We start from the raw sequence: 22,941 nt of genomic DNA, 5'->3' as shown, positions 1-22,941 counted from the left end.
TCACTGCAGAATATATTGTAAGAATTTGTGAGGGCTGTTCTAGGTTTCTGTTTTGTGCCCAGCAAAGTGCACCTACAGCGAGTGTCAGTTGAAAGTGTGAAAGTGGGTCCATTAAAGTGTGGATCCACTTTTGCGAGAGTGGGTCCATTACAGGGTCCATTTTCACAATTTCAGAGTTGACACTCAGGATGTTTCTTTGTGACAGCCATTTTATGTTTCAGTGCTGCTGGTTCCATAATAATCATAATCATTAATGAGTGCATAGGCGGACATGCACTTATACGCTCATGTCAGTCTGTTTGTTCATTTATTTGTCTAACAAAAATTGTGGTTATTGATGGTCATTTTGTTTTATGGGCTACACCTCCTGTCCAAAGCAGTGTTTGCCAAGTCCATTTTTAAATCAATCATTATATTTGAGATATGCATTTTAACCACATGAACCCTAGCGTCCCTATTCTTGGCATGTCAGTACAATAGGCAAACATTCTGCAGAAATAACCCATCTAAAAGCTCTCTTGTAGATCAGCTGTTTTCACTATTTGATGCGCAACAAACTATAGAGGGTTTAAGTGGTTAAAAGTAAGAATACTACATTTAAATAAAGGTATTTTGTTATGGCTGAGAAGATGGCTAAGCCTAACTACAAACCAGAACCTCATCTACAGTTCAACTTAGGCCAAAATTACATTAGATTTCACTGAATCAATCATTATATGAATTTGCTTGTTCTTTTTGTTTACATGTTGCTGCCTCTTGTTTCTGACAAGAGTCAGCTTCTGTAAATGATTTTTGCATTTACTGTAGATAAAATTTATTTCTCATTTTGTGATTATTTTCCTAGGCAGGGTAATTATCTGTGTCAGCTACTTGCTTCTCATTAAACCAGCTACTGTCCTTGCTAATGTATGCTTTATGTCAACAGCTGTTTATGCTCATCAACATCGCTGTGCATCAATAGAACTACAGTATCATGTTGTATCAAGTATTTCCCAGCTGTAACAAACGCCGTTCAAGAGTCGACGTATTATCATGTGTATTTGCATATCAGCACTTACTGAAGAACTGCTGTTGAAATCATGGGGGGGGACACTTTTATATTTTCTAGAATGTCAATGGCTTTAAATGGCCGTGTTTTGATTTCAAATGTTTTTTTAAGTTTCTAGTATTATAAGCTATTGTGACATTAACTGTGAAAGCATCTATCCCAGAAGGGATTGCTGTTATATTGTATGTTTTTATATTAAAAAACACATACTTGTATCAAAAGTTAAACTATGCTATTTTCTTGCTGTCTTTAGTCTCGGGTTCATCTTATGTTTAGCCAATTACTTCAAATAAATACTGTGGGGAAAGAGGCCAATTTCATACAAAAACTAGTTGTATTTTGAAAACACCATGTGTTCAATCAATACCCAAATAGGCCATGCATACGGTACTTGTTTTAATAATAGCAATTCTTTATTTGTTGCTCCTAGGCAGAAATTTGAAATTGGCTGATTACACAGAGAGAACAGGGATAATATGCTGACATGGCATACATACTGTACATAGAAAACACAAAAACCTACCTCTCAAAATAAAGAATTTAGTACAAGTTAAATTCACTACTAAAAATAATTTAGAGCTATTGGCCATGTTTGGACTAACAAATGGCTCGTGAACCTTTCAGTAGTTGCCTTTTGGTTTTCATCTGCGGATACATTGTCATACAGTACATTTCAGTTACTACTGTGTGTGTGTGTGTGTGTGTGTGTGTGTGTGTGAGAGTGTGGGTGTGTGTGGGAGGGGGGTTATTGTATTGCAGAAAAACCGAACAGATTGTAGGAATTGTCATGAATTTGTCTGCTAGCTTGGTTTAAGAGACTGCATCAGCCAAAGCTGATTACATACAGTAATAGAGGCTCTGTTAAGGTTTAGGTGACTTTTGTCAGATGGTAAAAGCATACCATTTAGAATCTACTCCCAGGGCTAAGCATTAGCTTGTCGTGTGCATATACTCTGCCCAAACATGTTTTATAAACCATGTCCTCTTGAGAAGGATTTCTCAAGTTAAGAGAAGTTTATTTTGAACTGTATCTACTGCTGGAGATTTATGTCATTTGAAATGGTTATAATAAGCAGGTTCTTCTCTTTGTGGTCTCACTCATTACCTACTTTTTTTAGGCACAGAAAAATGAACAAGGCACCTTGAAGCATCAACAACACTGTCATTGGAATGATTCGCAAAATATACATGGGAACACTCAGGTCTTGTTTTCCTGTCAACTAAACTTTAGTTACTAAAGCAACAATCATCCCTTCTTGTCGGGCATACATTTACACAGTAGAACATTTCACTCTCTTTTAAGACATTCATTATATTATTAAAATGTGCTTTTTTTCCTTTTAAATAAAATAATTCTTAAATTCTGAATGCAGGATGAACTACAGACCAGGGAACATCTCAAATAAGTGGGTCTGGAAAACAAATTTGGTTTTCACTGTGGCAACATAACAAACTAAATACATTCTCGTTTCAATAAATAATAAGAGATTGGCTGGATACAGAGGTAACATAATGTAAAGGAATACTCCACTGTTTTTCTTCGTGGCTTCATCAGTAGGAGTAATAATACTGTGCCAAGCCCATCACCGCTCTCTGTATCGCCAAGGCAGCCAATCTAAAGCACTTTAGAACTACAGTCATTCCCTCCTTTGCAACTAGGGGCAATGGTGTGCCAAGAACCACGCCCTTACAGTGAACTCTGGGTATCATAGGCTCAAACAGCCTCCAAAGCTCCATGTTCGGAAACATTGAGAAACATTTTTCTTAATCAGTATTATATGTAATCACAAAGTTTTTCTTTTGTGACATTTGAAAATTTAAAGTGACGAATCCGTTCATATGATTAATTTCGGACACTGGAGAATTCCTTTAAAACAAAAAATATATAATAATAATACACATCCAAAGCTACATCTTAATCGCCTGCTTTCACCACCTGAGTACATCTTTAGTTTCCTTGGGCCTTTATCCAGACCCTGGGTTGTGCGCTGGGCGGTGGAATGTTGTAAGGTGCAGGTTAACATCAGCAGGGGGCAGTGTGCAGGTAGCCTGGCATTGCCAGCCTGATAATGTAGATTCACTCACTCGTTGATTGAGTGAATCGACATTATCAGGCTGGCAATGCCAGGCTAGTTGTGCAGGGAGCAGGATTTGGGAGCTGTGACTTGGCAGAGTCTGGCCTCGGGAGGGCGAGTGAGAGGGGAAGGCTAATGTGTGTGTTCGCGGGGTGGGTGTTGGGAGGGGTCGTTGTGAAGGGTGTGTCAGGCAGGGCGCCTCCTCAGTCCGTCTGCCCCCGAACTGTCCTGCTTCGGCCACGGAGAGACATCAGCTAAGGCTAAGCTGGGCGAAGCCGATCAGCTTCACATCGTCGGGGATCTCCGTTTCGTCACAGCCGGAAGCCTGGAATGCAGAGAAAAAAAAGGCATCGGCGGGTCACACAGGGGGGTCACAGGGGTTCAGGTCACATCCTGTGACTCTCGCTTCCATCAGCGAAGCCTAAGCCTCTGACATCCACGGAACAGCTGTACTGTAACAACTGGGATTAGCCAATGAATTCAACCTACTTACAGGGGTGGTAAACTTATTGTTTTATGGATTAAGGCTTTTTGAACCGTTTGGTCTTACATTATGAAACTTTGAGATCGGCCTTGAAAAGTACTGTATGTTTTTGTTTTGTTTTTTGTCTTTGAGTCTTTCAACCTGGAGACATGAACACTTTCTATCTGTTCTTCAGGATTCCTAGGTCTCCCTTGGAAAAGAGATTTTTAACGTCAATGTGTTTTCTCCTGGTTAAATAGAGGTTACTGATGAATTCACAATTTCAGCCCGGACCCGACCCAGTCAGGTTCGGGTCGGCAATTGAGTCTAGCTACTGAAGGCTGCCATGATGCTGTAGGGAAAGATGAACTGATGAATACATTGATTAATACATTGTCTCACTTAAAGAGGCAGTGCCATAGTTTTGTACTTTTTCGGGTTTTCATGTGTCTATGAGGTTGACAGTACTTAATTAGGCCCCCTGGTGTGGTTGTTATGAGCAATTATGTATTCCCTTTGTATTTGGGGTTTCTTCGTGGAGGCTGAGACATTGTGGGTCTAAAGTGCCGATCCAAAAACAGTGATTAAATGACATCATATAATCATCCCCTCCCCTTTTACCATTCACCCAACACTGTGGGTGTGGCTAACTTCAGCTGGGTCACCACCCACCTGACAACCAGGCATACTTGATGAACTGGTGGTGTGGCCACCTAAAAAACACATTTTAACTCTCTGTACACTTTTTTGGAAAATACCTTCCTCCTAGTATAATCATAATACCTCATAATCATGTTTCATGTAAAAACAATGCATTGTGGAAGTAGAGTACCATTCTTTTTTGATCGTCTGTTTGCACTTGTGGAGGTGACAGATGGGTGAGTTTTTATATCATGGATTTTACGTGCATTCATGTCCAATACACAGATCAACACTCCTCAAATAGCTAACATATCAAATATATTTGATTAGATGTGACCATAATGTCAGTCTATTTCTTTCCCATTCTCTCTGTCACTCTCTCTCTCGCGTGCGTTATTATGTGACCCATCGCGCTCATCCCATAGTGCGATGTGATTTGAGCCTCTGCTGTCGAGCAGTCGTTACAGGCATTAATAATCTCATTGGTTATAATCTCATTGTGCAGGGTCGGGCTGATTAATGTACCGTAATGTATGTTCTGTGGGGCTTGGGCTTCAACTCATTCGTGCAGGGCAGGGCGTACATTTTCCGGCCCGTTGAGAACTCTACATAAAATGCAGATGTTCAAAGTAATTAAGTTGTTTTTTCCCCTCCCTAATTTTGTCATTGCCAATCCCTCCCAGTTTCTCTGCCTGCTGAACAGGTGGCCTAACCAACCTTTAGGAGTTGCTAGTAAGTGCAGCGAAAAAGAACGCCCTCGCCTGCCAGCTTCTCACCCACGAACACGACCAATTGTATTTACTTGCGCCAACAGAGCACACAAGTACTGCGTTCGGCTGCGTATGTAGGTAGGTAGGTAGGTAGGTAGGTAGCACCGAGATGCCCCAAGAGTAATCAAATTCAATTTATCTTCTTATTTAATGAATTTCTAAGGTTTAGGTGACCTTATTATATCTTCATAACAATTTCCATAAATAGAAGAAACATGAAACAGAAAACATGAAAAGGAAAACAAACTTTCATTGTTGGCAAAGAAACAGCCATGAGATGACTAATTTAGAACCACTTGAAGTTTACATTTAGCAGAGTTCACCCCCTAAACTTTGACAAAATACAACCTTTATTTTATTGACAGTTTCACCTTCCAGTGACTGCATTGTCTTTCTGCATTTTAAACTAATTATACTGCTCGGTTGCTTCTCACAGAGGCCATATTACAGGCAACGTGCATTCAGATTTGTCTGAGTGGTCCCTGAGAGCCGATCAATATCACTTTTTCACTCAGCCATCCCCCTGTGAAAGAGTCAGAGCGTGAGTCAGTAGCCTGATGCCTGCCGGGCTTCCAGCAATTTACGCCTGATCAGGGAGACGCTCTCCAACCCTCTGGGGTGTCTGATGGATATGCAGCGCTGAGCAGCTGTAGTGAAAAGTAGACAACCACGTCTCAAGTGGTCCATCGACCACTAGTGGTCCATAGCTAAATTACAAGGCAAGCCTTCTCTGGGAACATTTTTAAAACGATATATATACTGTATATTAGACCTTAAAATGTGTTTAGTGTGGGGAAACAGCTTGAAATGAAATATTGACAGTTAACAGCTTGATAAACATTGTTTTTGTCACGCACCGAAAATTGTTGAGAAGCAGTGATCTAGTCCTTCTTAGAAAGCTCACGAGAAAGCTGACCTCTCGCTTACTTCGGTCGTTAAAGCTGCTCTGCTGCCACCTACACCTTAAATCTTCACTGTGAAGATTTATGTATTGTTCTCCAAGCGAGGATAATTATTCTCTATGTCTGGGTTTTTGTGTGACGCTGCAGACATAATTCTTCTTTTGGGTGAGGGGTCTGCATGGGAACAGGATAGAGTGCTGAATGGCAGCGCAGATTTTATAGTGCCTAAAGTAGTCCTTCTGAGTGTCTCAGATGTAGCAAAACAATTACAGATCTACAAGCTCATAACAACGTGTTGTGAGCCTGTAAGTCGGCTAATTTTGCTATTTTTAAACATGAATTTCAAGTGAAAGTAAAAGTGGTTAAAGTATGTCTGTGGGTATTACATAGAATCTTATACCTAAATATCACATTGGATCCATTGAAACACTGTTTCCCCCCGTTTCTTGAAAAGTAACCATTTTGGACATGGAAGGTTTTCGTGATGATATTGAAGGAGTGTTGATATCTATCTAGCAAGCCTGACACTGCCCTGAGCCTACAGCTGCAGCCTGGCTCTCCTGAGATCCCTCCAACCTGTGACATTCGCCAGCTGCTGATGAGATGAGCATGGCAGAAAGGTCAGGATGAGACGTACTGTAACCTGACACACAGATGTTGTTTACTCACAACTTCAGAAACGCTGCAGCTGATGCTACTTCAACACTCACGTGCGAGTATTGTCTCAGAATTTGTATTGCCTTTACATGCAGAAGATGTCATACAAAGGTGAACGAGAGGAAAAGACACTACGGCTACGCAGATAGAAATCATCAAGCAACAGAAGAAAGCATAGTAGAATCCATGACTCTGTTGTATCTGTGACCCGTGTAATTAACACCATAGTTTTGCCATAACTAATGTAGATTAACTGCAAAGTCTTTTTCCTATTGTATTTATCCGATTTTCGATGACTCCGTGCACACGGTGCGTGCCCGTTGTGTGCACGACGGCTCCCGTTCACGGCCGCAAAAGTATTTTCTTTCACGAGAAGAAGAAAGAATACAACCGCGATAATCCGTGTGTAAGTTATGGTCCATAGAAAACAGGCAGTTTTGACCAAACACGCAATATGGGAAAATAAAATAGAATTTAGAATTTGCCGAAAGTGGCTTTCGCGAGGCATCATGGGAAACGGAGTTTTTTTCATTCACTCCCGCGGGGGCTGTTGGTTACCATGGTAACCCGCTAAGACGTCTGTGGGCGTCTTAACGGGGCCGCGGCACTCCAGGGGGGAGGTTACTGTAAGACGCATGTGGATGTCTTAGGCATCCCATGTGTAAAGTGTTCCTGCAAATTGTGTATTTTGTATGATGCTGTACAATTCTGTATGCCTCATGTATTTGTGTTATGAATGAAGGAATGAAGGAAAAAATATTCCTTGAGGACAAATAAAAGTATAAAATGATCTATCCTGCATTGTTTGTCACATTGCTGTAATCTGCAACAATTCAAGCGTTGATCCCAACCATACTGCAGCTACACCACCATGTTGTTGTGGTGTAGCTACAGCAAGGCAGCAGTAAACGTAAGTGGCCAATTATTAGCTTAACAACAGGTACACATACAGTACAGCCTGAATGCGTCGGGTGTTGGAAACTTGCACTGGGACATTGGTCCTTACAAATGCTATTTGCTTGTGTGTGGCACGGCTATTAATCCTAGCTGTTCTCATTCGACCGCTCCCATCAACAAGCTGCGTTTGCCCACAGGCCTGCTGCAGACTGGATGCTTTTAGTTTGTTGCACGCTTCCCTGTGTGGAAAAAACACGAGGATGTGGGCTATTTTTGAGATACAGAAACTGGCCTTTGAGAATCTAAATTTAGCTAGGTACATTACAATGTGTATTACATTTAGGTCAGTGGTTCTCAAAGTGGGGCCCCGGGACCCCCAAGGGCCCCTGTGGGGTGGTTCCAGGGGGTCCCCAGCTAAATGAATTAAAGGACCTACACCATGAATTTTCACTTTTTCTATTTTAAAACCTTTTTTTGGGGTCCCACTGGCACCTTCTATCCTCACAAAGTCCTATTTCTGACCATTGTGTCTTTCTCTGGTTTTGGGAAGACAGAGATGAAAAGCTTTCCACGGGTTCTCAGAACAGTGCTGTTCTGAGAGTTGATCCGTGTGACGTCACACGGATTTCTGTTTTTTTTTTTTCAGAGTCAAAAAAAAAAAAAAAAAAATCTAAATTCTTTTTTCAAAACATTTTTTTTTTCTTTTTTTTTTTCAAAACATTTTTTTTACTTTTTTTTATACATAAATACAATGCAGGTGGGGTTGATTGTCTAATGTAGATTAACTTTCTGTAATGTCTGGTCAGCAACGGTCGCCCTGTGTCATTTGACAGTAGGCCTATAACAACATAGGCCTACAGTAGGCTATAATCAGAGCTGCAACATTATCCTATTTTTGTATTGGCCCAATATTAACATTATTTGTTGTCAACGTGGGGTCCGGGGAGGAGTGAAGAGGAGGGGAGGGGGGAGGGGTGGAAAAACCCCACTAGATGCGCCCCTGAGCAAACAGAGGCCGTTTTGGTATTGCAGCTGGAGAGCCCCATTATAGTAGAGCTAGAACAAACAAAAAGAATGGTCAGAGTGTTTGTTGAGGGTTAAAACCTGTCTAAGACTCAATTTTGAGCATATATTTATACAAAAATCACACCCGTGTGAACTGAGCGGTGGTCGTGGGGGGGGGGGGGTGCCTGTGTGTGTGGGGTGGGTGTGTGTGTGTGTGTGTGTGTGTGTGTGTGTGTGTGTGTGTGTGTGTGTCTGGCCTGGCCTGAACAACAGCGCCCCTCCCTTAACATGTGTGGTCAAAAAAGGTACTTCAGGCTACATACAGACACGCACACACACACGCACGCACGCACGCACACACACACGGCCACGTATAGGAGACGGTGTAACCACCGCTCAAAAATATAGTTTTAAAAGCATTGTGTAGGCCCTTTAAGCATTAATATAGCATCACAATCAGTTTAACCACTTTAACCATATAGGACGAATCACTGTGATGTCACACTAACAACAACTTTCACTCCTGTGTTAATTCTCTCCGCCCGTCTGTCCTTCCGTCTGCTGACAGATAATCTCCAGCACCGTTGCCACGATGGCAGCAAAACCGTACACGCCCACTCCCTCTGCCCCCAATGTTTCACATGGGCCTGTTATAGCGCCAGTTATAGCGCTAGTATATTCCATCCTAATTGGCTAACATTGGCTTACAAAGTTTGCAGGATTGGTCCGTTTTGAACAAAATGCCTCAAATCATGAACACAGCATGCCATTTCCGCAATGACTAAACTAATCTAACTAAAAACACACAAAAAAAGCTACATGTTAACTGGACGAACGGTTCGAAAGATATGTACTACTGAATTAGCCTGTTGTTTAGACAACATACAGAGCGAAAAACAGGAAACAAAGATGTGGGCGTTTTCCTGCAACATTTTACATGGGAGCAAATGGACATCAGTTTTTTCGATCACGCGCCTACATCCGGTTTCCTAAAAAAAAAATGTCTGAAATCTGTCAATGACAAATCTTTTGTTGGGGTAACGTAGCCAAATAGATATTCATTTGGGGGTCCTTATTTAACATAAAAGAGTTTGAGAACCACTGATTTTAGCTTTTGGTCCTGCAGAAACAGAAGCATCTCATCTCAGTCTCACTGACCCTGACATAAGAGCTAAACATGTACGGTCAACTGGGCTATCTTAAGACAGAAGGTGTTGTGACACAAATCATCTGGAAACTCACCAGTTTAAAGGTCAATACTTTGTAGGTAGCTGGGTCGTCTACAATCTTCTGAAGGTTAGCAGCAACTGCAACAGTAATATAGAGACAGATTCTGAAGGGCACACACACATACTGTACATTCATACATCAATAAAAAAAAAACAGGTACTTGTGTTGACAACCCTGAGATATCCTAGCGAATTGATTTCTACATACATCTCTATCACTATAAATCACTATCACTATCTATATCACTCATAAATATTCATATTATCTAGTTTTCACGTTACACAATACTGTATATTTATACAGTCAGATGTTAATTTCATATGAAGTCAGTTATGTAACGTGATGTGCATATTTAACATGATTGATGATAATGTACAAATTGATATGTTAAGCATTTCTGTTGGAAATGATTATAAAGATGTTAATGTTCTGTATACTATACTATAATAACTGAATACAAAAATACTTTAATCAAAACATACTTTAATCAAAACATTCAGTCCTCCTGCCATGGTGATTCATGACTGAATCATTGAATGAGGGATGTGATTCGCAGTGCACTTAAGGCAAAAATAAGCTAATGGTGTACATTTAAGCGAGGATATTTATACAAAATAATCAACTGTTACCAATCAAAACATCTGGTCCGCTGACAAGACCAGCTGAAAACAGCTCCTGGGAAACGCCATCAGCAGTGTCTGTTCAGGGAATAACATTATAAACTCAACAGACATTAAATTAAAAACACTGTACTAACACAAGCATGTCTGTTCATAGACATCACCATCATTGGCCATAATCACACAGCAGTCATTTTTGCTCTAACATCATGAGCACAAAAAACTGTGGGGGAATGGATCCCCAACTGGCACAAAACAATGAAAAAATAACATAGTAGAAAGCTCCTCAAATGCAGCAAAATATTTATTAGTGCTATTAAGGTAGTGCACAGAGTCCAAACAGCAAGGGACCCAGTATGCATGCTGAGTAATAATAATAATAATAATGCTACCAGATGAAAAACATTAGTTCTAATAGAATTTCCTGGGCTACTTGTAACTGTATGTCAACAGTCTATTGGGTTTCTTGCTTTTAAAGTGCTGTTTAGGGCTGCAACTATCGAGTATTTTGTTAGCAATTTGAAGAAGCGAAAGGCATTTCTTTTTAAGATTGGGTGCCATGATTTTTCCCCTCTATAAAACATGATTATCTACTATTATGATACTAGGAGGAAGATTTTTCCAAAAAAGTGTACAGAAAGAGTTAAAATGATGTTTTTATGTGGCCACACCCACCAGTTCATTGGTATGCGTGGTTGTCATGGTGGGTGCCTGAGTGGTCACCCAGCTGAAGTTAGCCACACCCACGTATGTTGGGTGAATGGTAATTAGGGGAGGGGTTGATTCTGTGATGTAATAAGTATCTGTGTTTTTGGACGGGCACGTTTGACCCCACAAGGTGGCAGCCTACAGCTAAAACCCAAATAGAAAGGCAATACATAATTGCTCATATCACACCAGGGGGTCTAATGAAGTACTGTCAACCTCCTAGACACATGAAAACTAGAAAAAGTACAAAACTATGGCACCGCCTCTTTAAATAATTTGTTTTATCTATTTTTTTTTATAAATTAATGAATCAAGGTGAAAACACTAAACACATTTTTGTATAATTGACAAGCTCTTTTTAATACTTTGTCTTTCAACAGCATCTGGCACCCAGTAGAGCTCTTACCTCGACCAGGAGTGAATTCAAAGCGGATGTCATTCAGTTCTTTTTTGGAGTTCCTGCGGAGGGTGACGTAAGAGACATAATGTAAGAGAGTGTGAAAACAATACCTCAGATGGACGTGTCCCTCTTTTTATTGTCTCCACCAGCCGAAGGCTGAGGGAGAGTATGTTTTCCCCTCCGTCCGTCCGTCCGTGCGTGCGTCCGTGCGTCCGTCCGTTTGTCCGTTACCAGCTAATCTCCGGCGCCGTTGGCCCGGTCGCTGCCAAACTGTGCACACACACTCCCTCGATACCAATTCAGAACCTCTGCCCCAAATATTTCACATGGGCCTGTTCTAGCGCCACCAGGAGGCCGACTTTTGCAAAACTAACTTTTGCCAGTACTCCTACAGATTTTGTCCAAAAATCACGTAAATCAGTAGACAGTATCTCTACAGTCATGTGATCGACATGGATGTGTCAGATTTTCCATATTCCATCCTGATTGGCTAAAACTGGCTTTCAAAGTTTGCAGGATTGGTCAGTTTTGAATAAAATGCCTGAAATCCTGAACGCAGTGTGCGATTTTGGTGAAATTGTGCATGCACATTCCCAATAGGCAGAGGAATAAATGCCACTTAAGAAAATCAAATCAGCCTCATGGTGGCGCTATAACAGGCCGATTCATGTTTTCACCTATAACTCCACCGATTAGTGTCAAACTTTGTATGCGCACTCCTTAGAGGCCAAGGTAAAACCTTTTCCCTGAATTTTTTACATCAGCCTTTTATAGCGCCATCAGGAGGCCGACTTATGTAAAACACATTTTTGGATATTACTCTTTCGGATTTTATCAAAAAATAAGACAAATCAGTAAACAGTATCTCTACAGTCATGTGATCAAGACGGATCTGTCTCATATTACATATATTACAACCTGATTGGCTAAGATTGGCCTCCAAACTTTACAGGATTGGTCTGTTTCGAACAAAATGCCTCAAATCATGAACACATTGTGCAATTTTGATGAAATTGTGCAAACACATTCCCTTTAGGCAGAGGAAGAAATGACACTTCAAAATGTTCAAATCAGTCTCATGGTGGCGCTATAACAGGCCGATTTGCGCCACCAGGACACCACAATAACATGCCTGACCTGGTGGAGACATGTGCTCGGAAGAGCACTGCTTCTAGTTCTGTCTCTTTCTATACCTTTAGTCATGCTATGAGAGCAGTGACAGATGGACCCTTACCGGTCTTTGATAAGAGTACAAATGGAACCAAATGGACCCGTATCGCCGTATGTGGTTGTAGATTAATTGGTTCCCAAAGAGACCATGTAGATTTGCTATTTTCAGAGGGCAACACCCGAGCGCAACCGAACATAAAATGACTAGTCTTTTAAGTCTACTGGATCTCTTCTCCACTAGTCCCTCCTTAACATTTCAGTCTAGTTTTTATTTGTTGTCGAAATAGTCAATGTATTTAGTCTCAGTTTTAGTCACCATAGTTAAGTTTTTCATTCGTTTTCGCCAGTAAAAAAAGTTAGTCGCCGAACATTTTTTTGCCATAGTTTTAGTAATTTAGTCAATAAAATGAACACTGCTCCACACTCGCAGAGGATCATGGCAACTCTAAGTGCAGACAGAGACGCAGCACGGCCATGTGATCTAACAACTCTGCTTGGGAAGAGTGATGAGGAGGTGAAATGTCCCAGCTGACCTGCCACACATTTATCACAACTAAACCGGTCTGGAACACACACACACACACACACACACACACACACACACACACACACACACACACACACACACACACACACACACACACACACACACACACAAACATAAGGAGGTGTGTGACACTGTTGTCCTTTGCAGTTAAAGGACGACTTCACCCCTTTTCAACATATCTTCATAAAGTTGGTCCTCACCCTCACACAATATTGAACCTGTCTCAGAGGAGGACTGTGGACAGTTCAGAAACCAGTGACATCGTTGTTTTTCTAACAAGATTAAAAAAAAAAAAAAAAAAAATGGCTTCCACTGGTAGGCAGGTTTTTGAACTGTACACAGCCTTCTTCTGAGGAGATAGACAAAAATGGCACCATATTATATGAAGATAGGTTGAAAATGGGTGACGTCGTCCTTTAACAAAATATGTTGTGTGACAACAGCCACACCTTTGGAATATAAATGTGATATACCTGTACTGTATATAAACATAAATCACCCCACAGTACTGAACTCAAAGTAGGTAATTGGTTATGTCAGGGAGCTATCATGGGAAATATATGGGCATTAAACTGGTCTGTGAAAGCCTTTATGATTGCGTGTAAAAGCTGCCTACTGTAACAGAAAAGGCAAGGCTTTGACCTTCATAAATCTTTAATGAAGTATGAATGACTTCATATAATCCTGCAATCCCTGTGGAAAGCAATATACAGCTGGATTATGAATAGCATTATTATACGAAAGCCTAATTTGTACACTTCATCGTGTGGCTGACTGTGTTGCTTGCTGAAAACAGATTCCGTTATTTTGGGGAGCGATACATTATACTATAGTATAAATTAGGCTTGAGGGAGTTAAAAAATACTAATTAATACGATTCAGAGGCTAACTAGAACCACCAGGGAAGTTGTAAACGTTATGTCTCAGTAGTTTAGAATTTGATCATTATGAGCAGTGTAAAGGAAACATCTGCCCAGCTGTTTCTCGTGGATACTTCATACTCAGACACTAAGATTTCTATACACGCACGCACGCACGCACGCACACACACACACAGACAGAAATGTTAATTAGTGTGTTGGCTGTGAATGTAATTCCTCTAAGCCACAATCCATACTACAAGAAGAAGTCATTAATTGTGAGGGCAACATATCATAATATGGCCCTTTTACAGACCAGACCTTCACAACTCGAAGAAAATATCTCAAAATGTCATTAAAAGTATGTACTGCAGCAAATGTTAATTAATCAGCATACGTACTGTACTGTACTGTACTAGCTGCCTTGCAATCACATTATTCATCACTGATACTGTATGACACAGATATTGTGTCATATCTGCTGACATTGTATTTGAATACAAGGAGATGAGATGTTAATACAGTATGTTTCAAATACGTTCCTTTACTTAGTAGTTGTGCTCAGCAACTAAACAATAACGGTAGCTACTGTAATTGTGTACAAAAACACAATTTAGCAATGGTTAACAGGGGAACTGTGGTGATTAATTCATGTTTGAACGCAAGCAGGATAAATCATAGCTATCTGAGTCATCTCTCTCACCCCTGATCCCCATTTCAGATGAGATCAGTCCCATAAGTAAAAAAAGAAACGACAATAACAACACATCTGTAATTGGTTTGTCAGCATTCCACACCAATCACTATAAGTATATGTATGAATATATATATATATATATATATATATATATATATATATATATACCTGTATATACTAATATATATATATATATATATATATATATATATATATATATATATATATATTGTTTTAACTAGAAAAGTGTGCTATATATATATATATACCTGTATATACTAATATATATATATATATATATATATATATATATATATATATATATATATATTGTTTTAACTAGAAAAGTGTGCTCCTCAAAGCGCATGTCTCCATCAGGCTGGGTTGCCTACCTAGGGGCCCATAAACGCGTCAGTCATAGCCAATCAGAAAGGAATATGACTTATATATTGATCACATGTATAATATGTACGATTTAAAGACAAAATGTGTACATGTAGTACTTATACCAAAACGTGAATCGGGCTGTTATAGTGCTACCATAAGTCTGATTTGAAAAATTTGGGGCAGAGGTTTTTCTATGGGAAACTGTTGCAATGTGACACGTTGTGAGCTTGTAGATCTGCTATTATCACCCCAGAATTTAACACCAGGTTTCATGTTGTTAGGCCTGATTTATGCGTTGTACGACACTTTCGCGCACCGAGAATAGCCGATCTGCTTTTTAAGGTGTGCAACACTGCCATACGATATAGTATTCATTTAGCATTACACTGTAGTTCTCCTCCCCAGAGATCAACAGCAGATGTTTCCAAAAGCTTTCCATCAGATTACATCGTACAGGGGCAGAAAGATTGTGTTGGAGCATTACAGCATTAGGAACGAACTGAATACTATCTCTGAATTTGAGGGTTATAGTATTTGTTCATACCACTCCTCCAAATGAGTCATGATGTTTTCCTCCTCTTGGGAGATCATAATGTTATCATTCCATCAGAGAAAAGATAAGTCTACGCCTTTGGCTCGCTTTGCTCAAAAAGCATGTGGGATGCCTCTGTATCCCCAATGCAACAGTCAATTGGAAGCCTACTTATTCTTTGTGTGGTGAAGTGTTTTGTGGACTTGCAAATGTGTCTCTTCAGGATTGCTTAAAAACTTCAATAAATACTGTACTGTCACATACTGAATGTGCAAAACCATCAGAAAGAGATCTGCACAGCAGCGCATTACAAAATGTCACCATTCATCACTGGTTCCCCATGGGACACCAAGTGATGTTTGTCAGTACAAAACATTACAGTCTGTTGACAGTAGGGCTGATCGCTATGTTTAGGTAAGCAGGCCGTAGATCTTTCCAGCACATTCAGCCCAATTTGAGGTCAAGGCCAAACAAACAGATGGCCTGCTGTACAGAAAACACACAGGTGTATTCTAAATTCTATGTCACAATGACGAGAAGGCAATTTCTTTGCACGCTCCAGCAAGCACAATCAATACAAGTCTGGGGGAGAATCCACTGTATGTTCGATGAGAAAAGAGTAAGCGCCTCAGACCTCCAATCCTGACAAGAAAAGTACACATGACTGAGCACATGCTGAAGGAGGAGAGATAGAGTTGAGGCAATCCGTTCTCCCCGTGGTAAATTAAAGCAGATGTCAAGCTTCCATGCAGAAAACAGAACATTATTGCATTTAAACCATTACTTTTTTATGAATGATATGAGCTCCATTTGGCTCGTCATCAGTATGTTGCACTGCTCTGTGCATCAGAAAGGGACACTGCCACCCTATGGACAATTGCTTCGCAGAGCAAGATCTTTTAGGCGCTGCATTGTCACAGGTCAAATACTAACCTTTCTTTAATTCCACAACTAGACAATATCTACAAACTAGGCCTAATTTACACTATAGTATAATGTATCGCTTGCTCCCCAAAAAACAAATCCCTTTTCAGCAAGCGATGAACACCCAATTCCGCTTTTCTCCTGTGAGATGCTCCTCATACTGATTAGCTGTTAGCTAAAATCATAACAGTGTCCCATATGCCTTTAGAGTGTTGAACTAGAACCAAACGTCAGTTGTACTGAAAAGTCAGGAAATGGTCCAAATTGGCATCATATTTTCTCTTTGATTCTCCAGGGGCTATTATTTAAATACTTTGACTGAACTAAATAACACCTATTAAAATACAGTTACTTACTGTACAGTACCTGTCTGCATCGTACACAGCCTCATTCTCTTGTTGGCTAATAAGAATTGCTTTGAAACTATGGGAACACTCAGTGTTCAACACTGACATTCATATATAATCACATGCATTTACTTGAATCATATAGTCAGTCTCTGGAACATCTTGTAATAACTACAGTGCTGATAGCTTTTAAATTATACAGAAAAAAAGAATTCCTGGTTAAACTTCTGTATTCATCCCTTTATACCTGTACATGACTTGTGACCTTCTTTTCATACAGTATGTTGTCAAGGACTAGTCTTAGAACCTGCCCCTTTAATATCTTGCAATTAATACAAAAGCCTAGAAGCCATTGCCCAAAATTGTGGCTTCCAATAACGCCAACTAATCTCAAAACATTCCATGCATGCCTCCAGCATCTAATCTTAAACATGGCAATATGCCAACATATTTCCCAGCCCTATAGAGTTCTAAGTCACCATGATCTCTTGATCACCTGAATGCAGTTTAATCAGTGTGACAGGAACTGTAAAATGTGATGATTCTGACACAAACAGGGTCTTTCAAACTCTTTGATATATTGTAACACGTCAAGGTTGGTGTTGGGTTTGCAAGTAAATACTTCTAACCTTGTACATGCACTGAGCCTGAATGGGATTTACCAAAACATCTGCAAAGCTAGTCTTGAGCACTGTCAGAGGCTGTTAAATGTGACTAATGTGATCCAGACAGCATAAAAAGGTATCTTGCTACTGGATCAAAGGTAATGTAATGCTCTGTTAAGGGTTTACAGTCGTTTACAGTTCGCCATTGCACGTCTACGTCACACTTCTATATAGAGGGCACGTCAAAACAGATTGCACGAGTCACCAACAAGCCGTCAGTGCTCTGTGGGAGTTGACAGGGCTCAGCTAAAGTCAAAAAGACTAAAAATCTAGAATCCTTAAAACTGAAGCGCTTTCCTTTAGCTGGATGACAGATACTAAGTGTTTCAGCTCAGATCACACAAACTGATCTTGTCTGGTGACATGTTTCCTTAATCCACTAATAAGGGCTTGCTGTGTATTAGTGTCTGAAGCCATAACATCTCTGGTCAGATACCTAACAGAGTGGATAGATTTAATTCAAGGCTTCCAGCATATGCAAATTATTTCTGATACGGGATATAAGTTTATAATCCATTCAAGCAACCTAAATAAACAGACATTTGCAAACCCACAAGTAAATCTGATCACCCAGCAGTGGCTAAATTGTGTCAAGTTAAATGTCAGGGTTAAAGTAATTCCAAGCAGTTACAAACAGTAAAAACTGTGGTACTCATTTTACTCTGAGAATGTGATTTCTTTTTGCACTCTCAGGTTTAAATGAACACTCCGGAATTAATTGAAAGTGTAGCCCAGTATTTTTTGTTAGTGAGCAGAGGAAGGGAATGGATGGTTTGTGTTCCACATATTCTGCCTGGGAGGGTCCTTCAAACATCTGTTATCTCATCGACCCAGAGGCTGCTCCACACCCAACTCATCAGGGAGCTGATGTCAGACATTCAGCTGTCTGGAAGGACCAGTTGCATCCTTTCAACACAGTAGCACTCTCTTTTTTCTCCTCACTCTGCCTCTTACTCTTCCTCTGTGTGTGCGCGCAAGCGTGTGCGTGTGTGCGTGCGTGCGTGCATGCATACGTGTAGAAATAAATAATAAGTCACCCATAACGTTGCACATTTGCATTCCATATCCTGTTAATATATTATGTTTCAAATATGCAACCAGTTTGCTGAGGATGGAGGTGAAAAGATATCAAAATTCAGCGCAATAAATATACACTGTCTGCAGGAGGAGGTTTTGATTGCTTATTGAGGCCACCTGCTCATCTTCATAAAAAGGCAAATATTGTTATGAAGCTGCAAAACAAATGCCTTTACTCGTCCAGTTTTATAGAATATGCATAAATGTTCCATAAAATGTGAAGGGCTTTGTTGCTATGAAAGTGTTAACAGTAACTGTTCATTCAGTCTCAGAGAATACGGCTAATTGTGAAGCACAGCCAAGCGAGAGCCAATGGAGTGTAAGACTCAAAATTAGGAAAAAGGCATCCATAGTCATGCCAGATCATCTTTCTAATCATTAAAGATCACTGGGTCTGATAGCAGGCTGCATGTATAGGTCATGGTGAACAGGGACTGTTAGGATAGAGACTGACACGGCATGCTACAGAAAATCAACCTTGTCATGCAGTATAAGTATTAAATCACATTGGAATCTCCTATCAAGGGGGACATATGAGGGGTGTAACAGCTAATTTAACTAATCAATTTAATCGATGACAGAATATTGATTGACAAATTAATAATCAATCCCTCTTTTGGGTATGTCATTAGGCAAATATTTTCAAAAACTCTCACGTGGCCCAGGGCCAGACTGGCCATGTAAAATGACAACTACGGTGGTTGGAAACTAGTAATGAAGCATAGCGTTAGTTTATGCAGGACACATCAGATCCTTTCCTATTCCTCATTCACAGATCTGCTGATCATTACATCACAATGCCTTAATCCAATCAGAGCTCACGCTCAGTAAGGGAGGCTCCTATAAATATGGCTTGCATTCACTATACTGTAGCTCTGCTTGTCTTCGATCCGAAGCCTCGGATCCGCTGCTGCTTAGCTGCCTCACCTTTTGATCAAAGTCTGGCACAGGCTCAAATACTTTTATGTCTGCTGATTCAAGCTAATACAGTATGTCAATGTATTGCTATTGTACTACTATCATATCCCCATGGGGGGTTTTGCTTCCCTGATTTTGCATAGCAAGCAGCCAGGAACAAAATTCAGGGAACATTTTCGTCTCCATCTACTTTGACGTGAGTGACTAAAATGACAAATGTACTGCGTTTTTGCAAGACAGGGCCCTCTGTTTCTGAGATATGGACATTTTTACATTGACCTTTAACCTTTTTTGAACCAAAAGGTAATCCTTTCTTCCGTGCAGCCTTTAGCAACCGCCAAGTGTCATGAAAATCCACCATCCATTATTTGAATTATTATATTATTCACATGCACACACGAGAGGTGACTCATTGTCTCACCTTAGCCGTAGGACCATGTTTACAGCACCCTGGAGGTTCTCAAACTCTTCTCCCTGCAGGACAGAAAGAGTGCAATCAGGTTAAATGGCTGTCCACAATGAAGCACTACAACTCTGTAACATTATCATTCACCACTGTCCTTGTTATAGTTGTGGCATGGACTCTGCCATCCACTCGAGTTGGAACTTGGATTTTTTTAAACAATGTATTTATAGTTATATTTATTGTTAAAGTGTGGAAGCCCCTTAACTGTGTGCATAGTTGAGCTGTGTTTTCAGCACTCACATTAGTTTTTGGGGATATTTGTCAATGTGCATACTGTACTGTACGTGAAATTTCTCCTCTGCATTTAACCCATCCTAACTATTCTGTTAGGAAAAAGATGTTGACAGAGTGAGATACAAACATTATACACAGACACACAAACAGAGCTTGTTACAGTTAAACATAATTACTTAAACAGAGAAAGTTAGTTGAGGGAGAAGAAAGGGATCAGAAGAAAAACAATACTTGTCGATCCTCATCTTTAGAGGTGGGTAGTAAATATGTTACATTCACTCCGTTGATTTACTTGGGTCCTTTTAGATAACTTGTACTTGTAAGAGTTTCAATGCAACATACCTTTTACTTTTAATTGATTATTATGTGACTAAGAAACACTACTCTGTTACATTGGTCTTTTTCCCCCAATAAATGATGTTTGTTTTCTTCTGTCAGAGAGGTGTGATTATGAATTCCACCAAAGTTATTGTCTTGATTGGCTCCCTGGCAGGCATAGTGTTAATGAAGATAGGGTTAGGGTTATGTTTAGGCATAGTTGCAAAAACCAGAACTGTCAATCACAGTGACTTCTGGCCAATCACAGTGGGGTCTGCCTAGAACTGTGGTGAGAGCCATAATAACGCATCAGGGAAACTTCCACCAAAGGTTCTGTCACGAAGCCAGGCAGTCATATAACACACAATCTACAGTATGTGGGAATTTTTTGTATGTATGAAGTAGCTGATCTACAAGCTCACAATGCATTACAGGGCGACACATTGTGAGCTTGTAGATCTGCTATTTTTGGTGCACGCAACCAAATAATACTAAATCAGGCATAAGAGTGCTGAGTGGCAATTCTGCCCTGTTCCTGACCAGGAAAATACTGCAACAGCATTTCTGGCCACCTTCACTGTCAGACACGGGGGTTACAGTCCACCTAATACTACTTTGGCTCATTTTCAAAATGGCAATAGCCTTGGAAAATGGGCTACAATGGCAGTGAGTCTTTTAGGATAGAAACACCCAGGCAGAACGCTGTCACTGCCAGCCAGGCGGCCATTTACCCTGAGCTATTACTGAGCGAGAGTATCTACAGGAGACTGATGCACACACACACACACACACACACACACACACACACACACACACACACACACACACACACACACACACACACACACACACACACACACACAAGTACGCACGCACACACACACACACACACACACACACACACACACACACACGCACACACACACACACACACACACACACACACACACACGCACACACACACACACACAAACAGGGACAAAATGTGGGCATCAAGGTCATTGAATCGTGACAAATTAGCACTGCTATTGCGTCCCTCACCTGGGGACGCTGAATAGAAAGCCCTCCAATGGGGACATTGTTGGCGTTCTCCTCGTTCTGAAATGAGTAGAAGGACAAAAACGTTAAGAGGCATTGCGTGGTCATCCATGGCCAGTTCCAAGCCACCTCACATTTACACAAACTTGGATGCAATTTCTTCTGAGGTGTCTTTTTCCAATTATGCACTTCTGTAGCCTAAAGTATACGCATTGTGTAGTATGGCACAATGAGTTAATAGCTTGCAGCTGTGTTCATTTTGACAAACAAACCTGTGCGTATCTGCGCTACTGACAAAAAACATTATAGAACTAAAATGTAATTTAATATTTACTATAATATAAGTTTAGCTTTTATAATGGAAAACAACTAACTTACATGTTTGTCCTCATCTGTGACCCTTCGTGACTGGGGGGGGCAAAGCAAACACAATGAGGTTAGTTTCAACAACAGTACATTGATTTATTGTTTGTGAGATGAATTATTGGCACACAAAGAGACAAACACACAGACCGACGGCCTTATCTAGAAGGCTATACTACTGCATAGTCACACCTATATATATATATATATATATATATATATATATATATATATATATATATATATATATTAGGGCTGGGATGCGATTAAAAATTTTAATCTAATTAATTACAGGCTCTGTGATTAATTAATCGCAATTAATCACATTTTAATCGCACATCGATATTTGACCTGAGAAGCATTCTTTTTCAGGTAAAACACATTTTGTTGTACGAGTGAATCAACAAGTGAGTTTTTTAGGGCTGGGACTTTAACTGATTAATTGCGATTAATTAATTACAGAAAATTAACGCGATAAAAAAAAATACGCATTTTAATCACACTTAGTTTTTGCATGACAGAACCTTCAGTTTCGGGCATACCGTCATAGCGATGCACGAATCAAGAAGAGACAACAATTAGCCGATCAAAAATGTTTTTTACATACAGTACTATACAGACAAATGCTTTTCTATATGGCTCGTGCCTTCAGGTCCACAGCATAAAAACATTTATTTACTGTGGAAGATGTTCAGGTTAGACATGTTTGTCAAAGGACTTTGTTTGTGATCTATGTTCCACACCCTGCAACTATCTTCAAAGCCATTACAGCTGCCTAATGACTTGTGACATCCTATATCAGGAAGAAGCCATCTGCTGTCTCACTGTTTAGGTACATAAAGGGACCTACACAGAACAACACCATCTATTGATCATTTTATTCATTACATGCAGCATTTAACAACTTAAAGGGAATTTTCACTTTTTTTCCCACACAGTTATGGGGTCATTTTCACATCTACTCAGGCTTTTGCGTGCACC

At 40.2% G+C, this 22,941-nt stretch overlaps 1 protein-coding gene across 1 annotated transcript in view; it reads right to left on the bottom strand.

The window, feature by feature from the left end:
- Positions 1 to 3,359: 3,359 nt before the first annotated feature.
- Positions 3,360 to 22,941, bottom strand: part of stk39 (serine threonine kinase 39) — a 36,196-nt gene continuing 16,614 nt past the window's right edge. The window contains exons 12-18 of the mRNA XM_080752616.1: positions 21,976 to 22,005; positions 21,601 to 21,657; positions 19,963 to 20,015; positions 11,424 to 11,476; positions 10,319 to 10,387; positions 9,702 to 9,766; positions 3,360 to 3,448 (exon numbers count right to left, since the gene is read on the bottom strand). Of these exons, the coding sequence (XP_080608742.1) occupies positions 3,374 to 3,448; positions 9,702 to 9,766; positions 10,319 to 10,387; positions 11,424 to 11,476; positions 19,963 to 20,015; positions 21,601 to 21,657; positions 21,976 to 22,005 (402 nt within the window). The 3' untranslated portion in view covers positions 3,360 to 3,373. The remainder of the gene's footprint in view (positions 3,449 to 9,701; positions 9,767 to 10,318; positions 10,388 to 11,423; positions 11,477 to 19,962; positions 20,016 to 21,600; positions 21,658 to 21,975; positions 22,006 to 22,941) is intronic.

Source organism: Nannobrachium achirus (genome assembly GCF_963921795.1).
Source record: "Nannobrachium achirus genome assembly, chromosome: 22".
Lineage (NCBI taxonomy): Eukaryota > Metazoa > Chordata > Actinopteri > Myctophiformes > Myctophidae > Nannobrachium > Nannobrachium achirus.
This window is presented reverse-complemented; position numbering and strand designations above follow the sequence as displayed.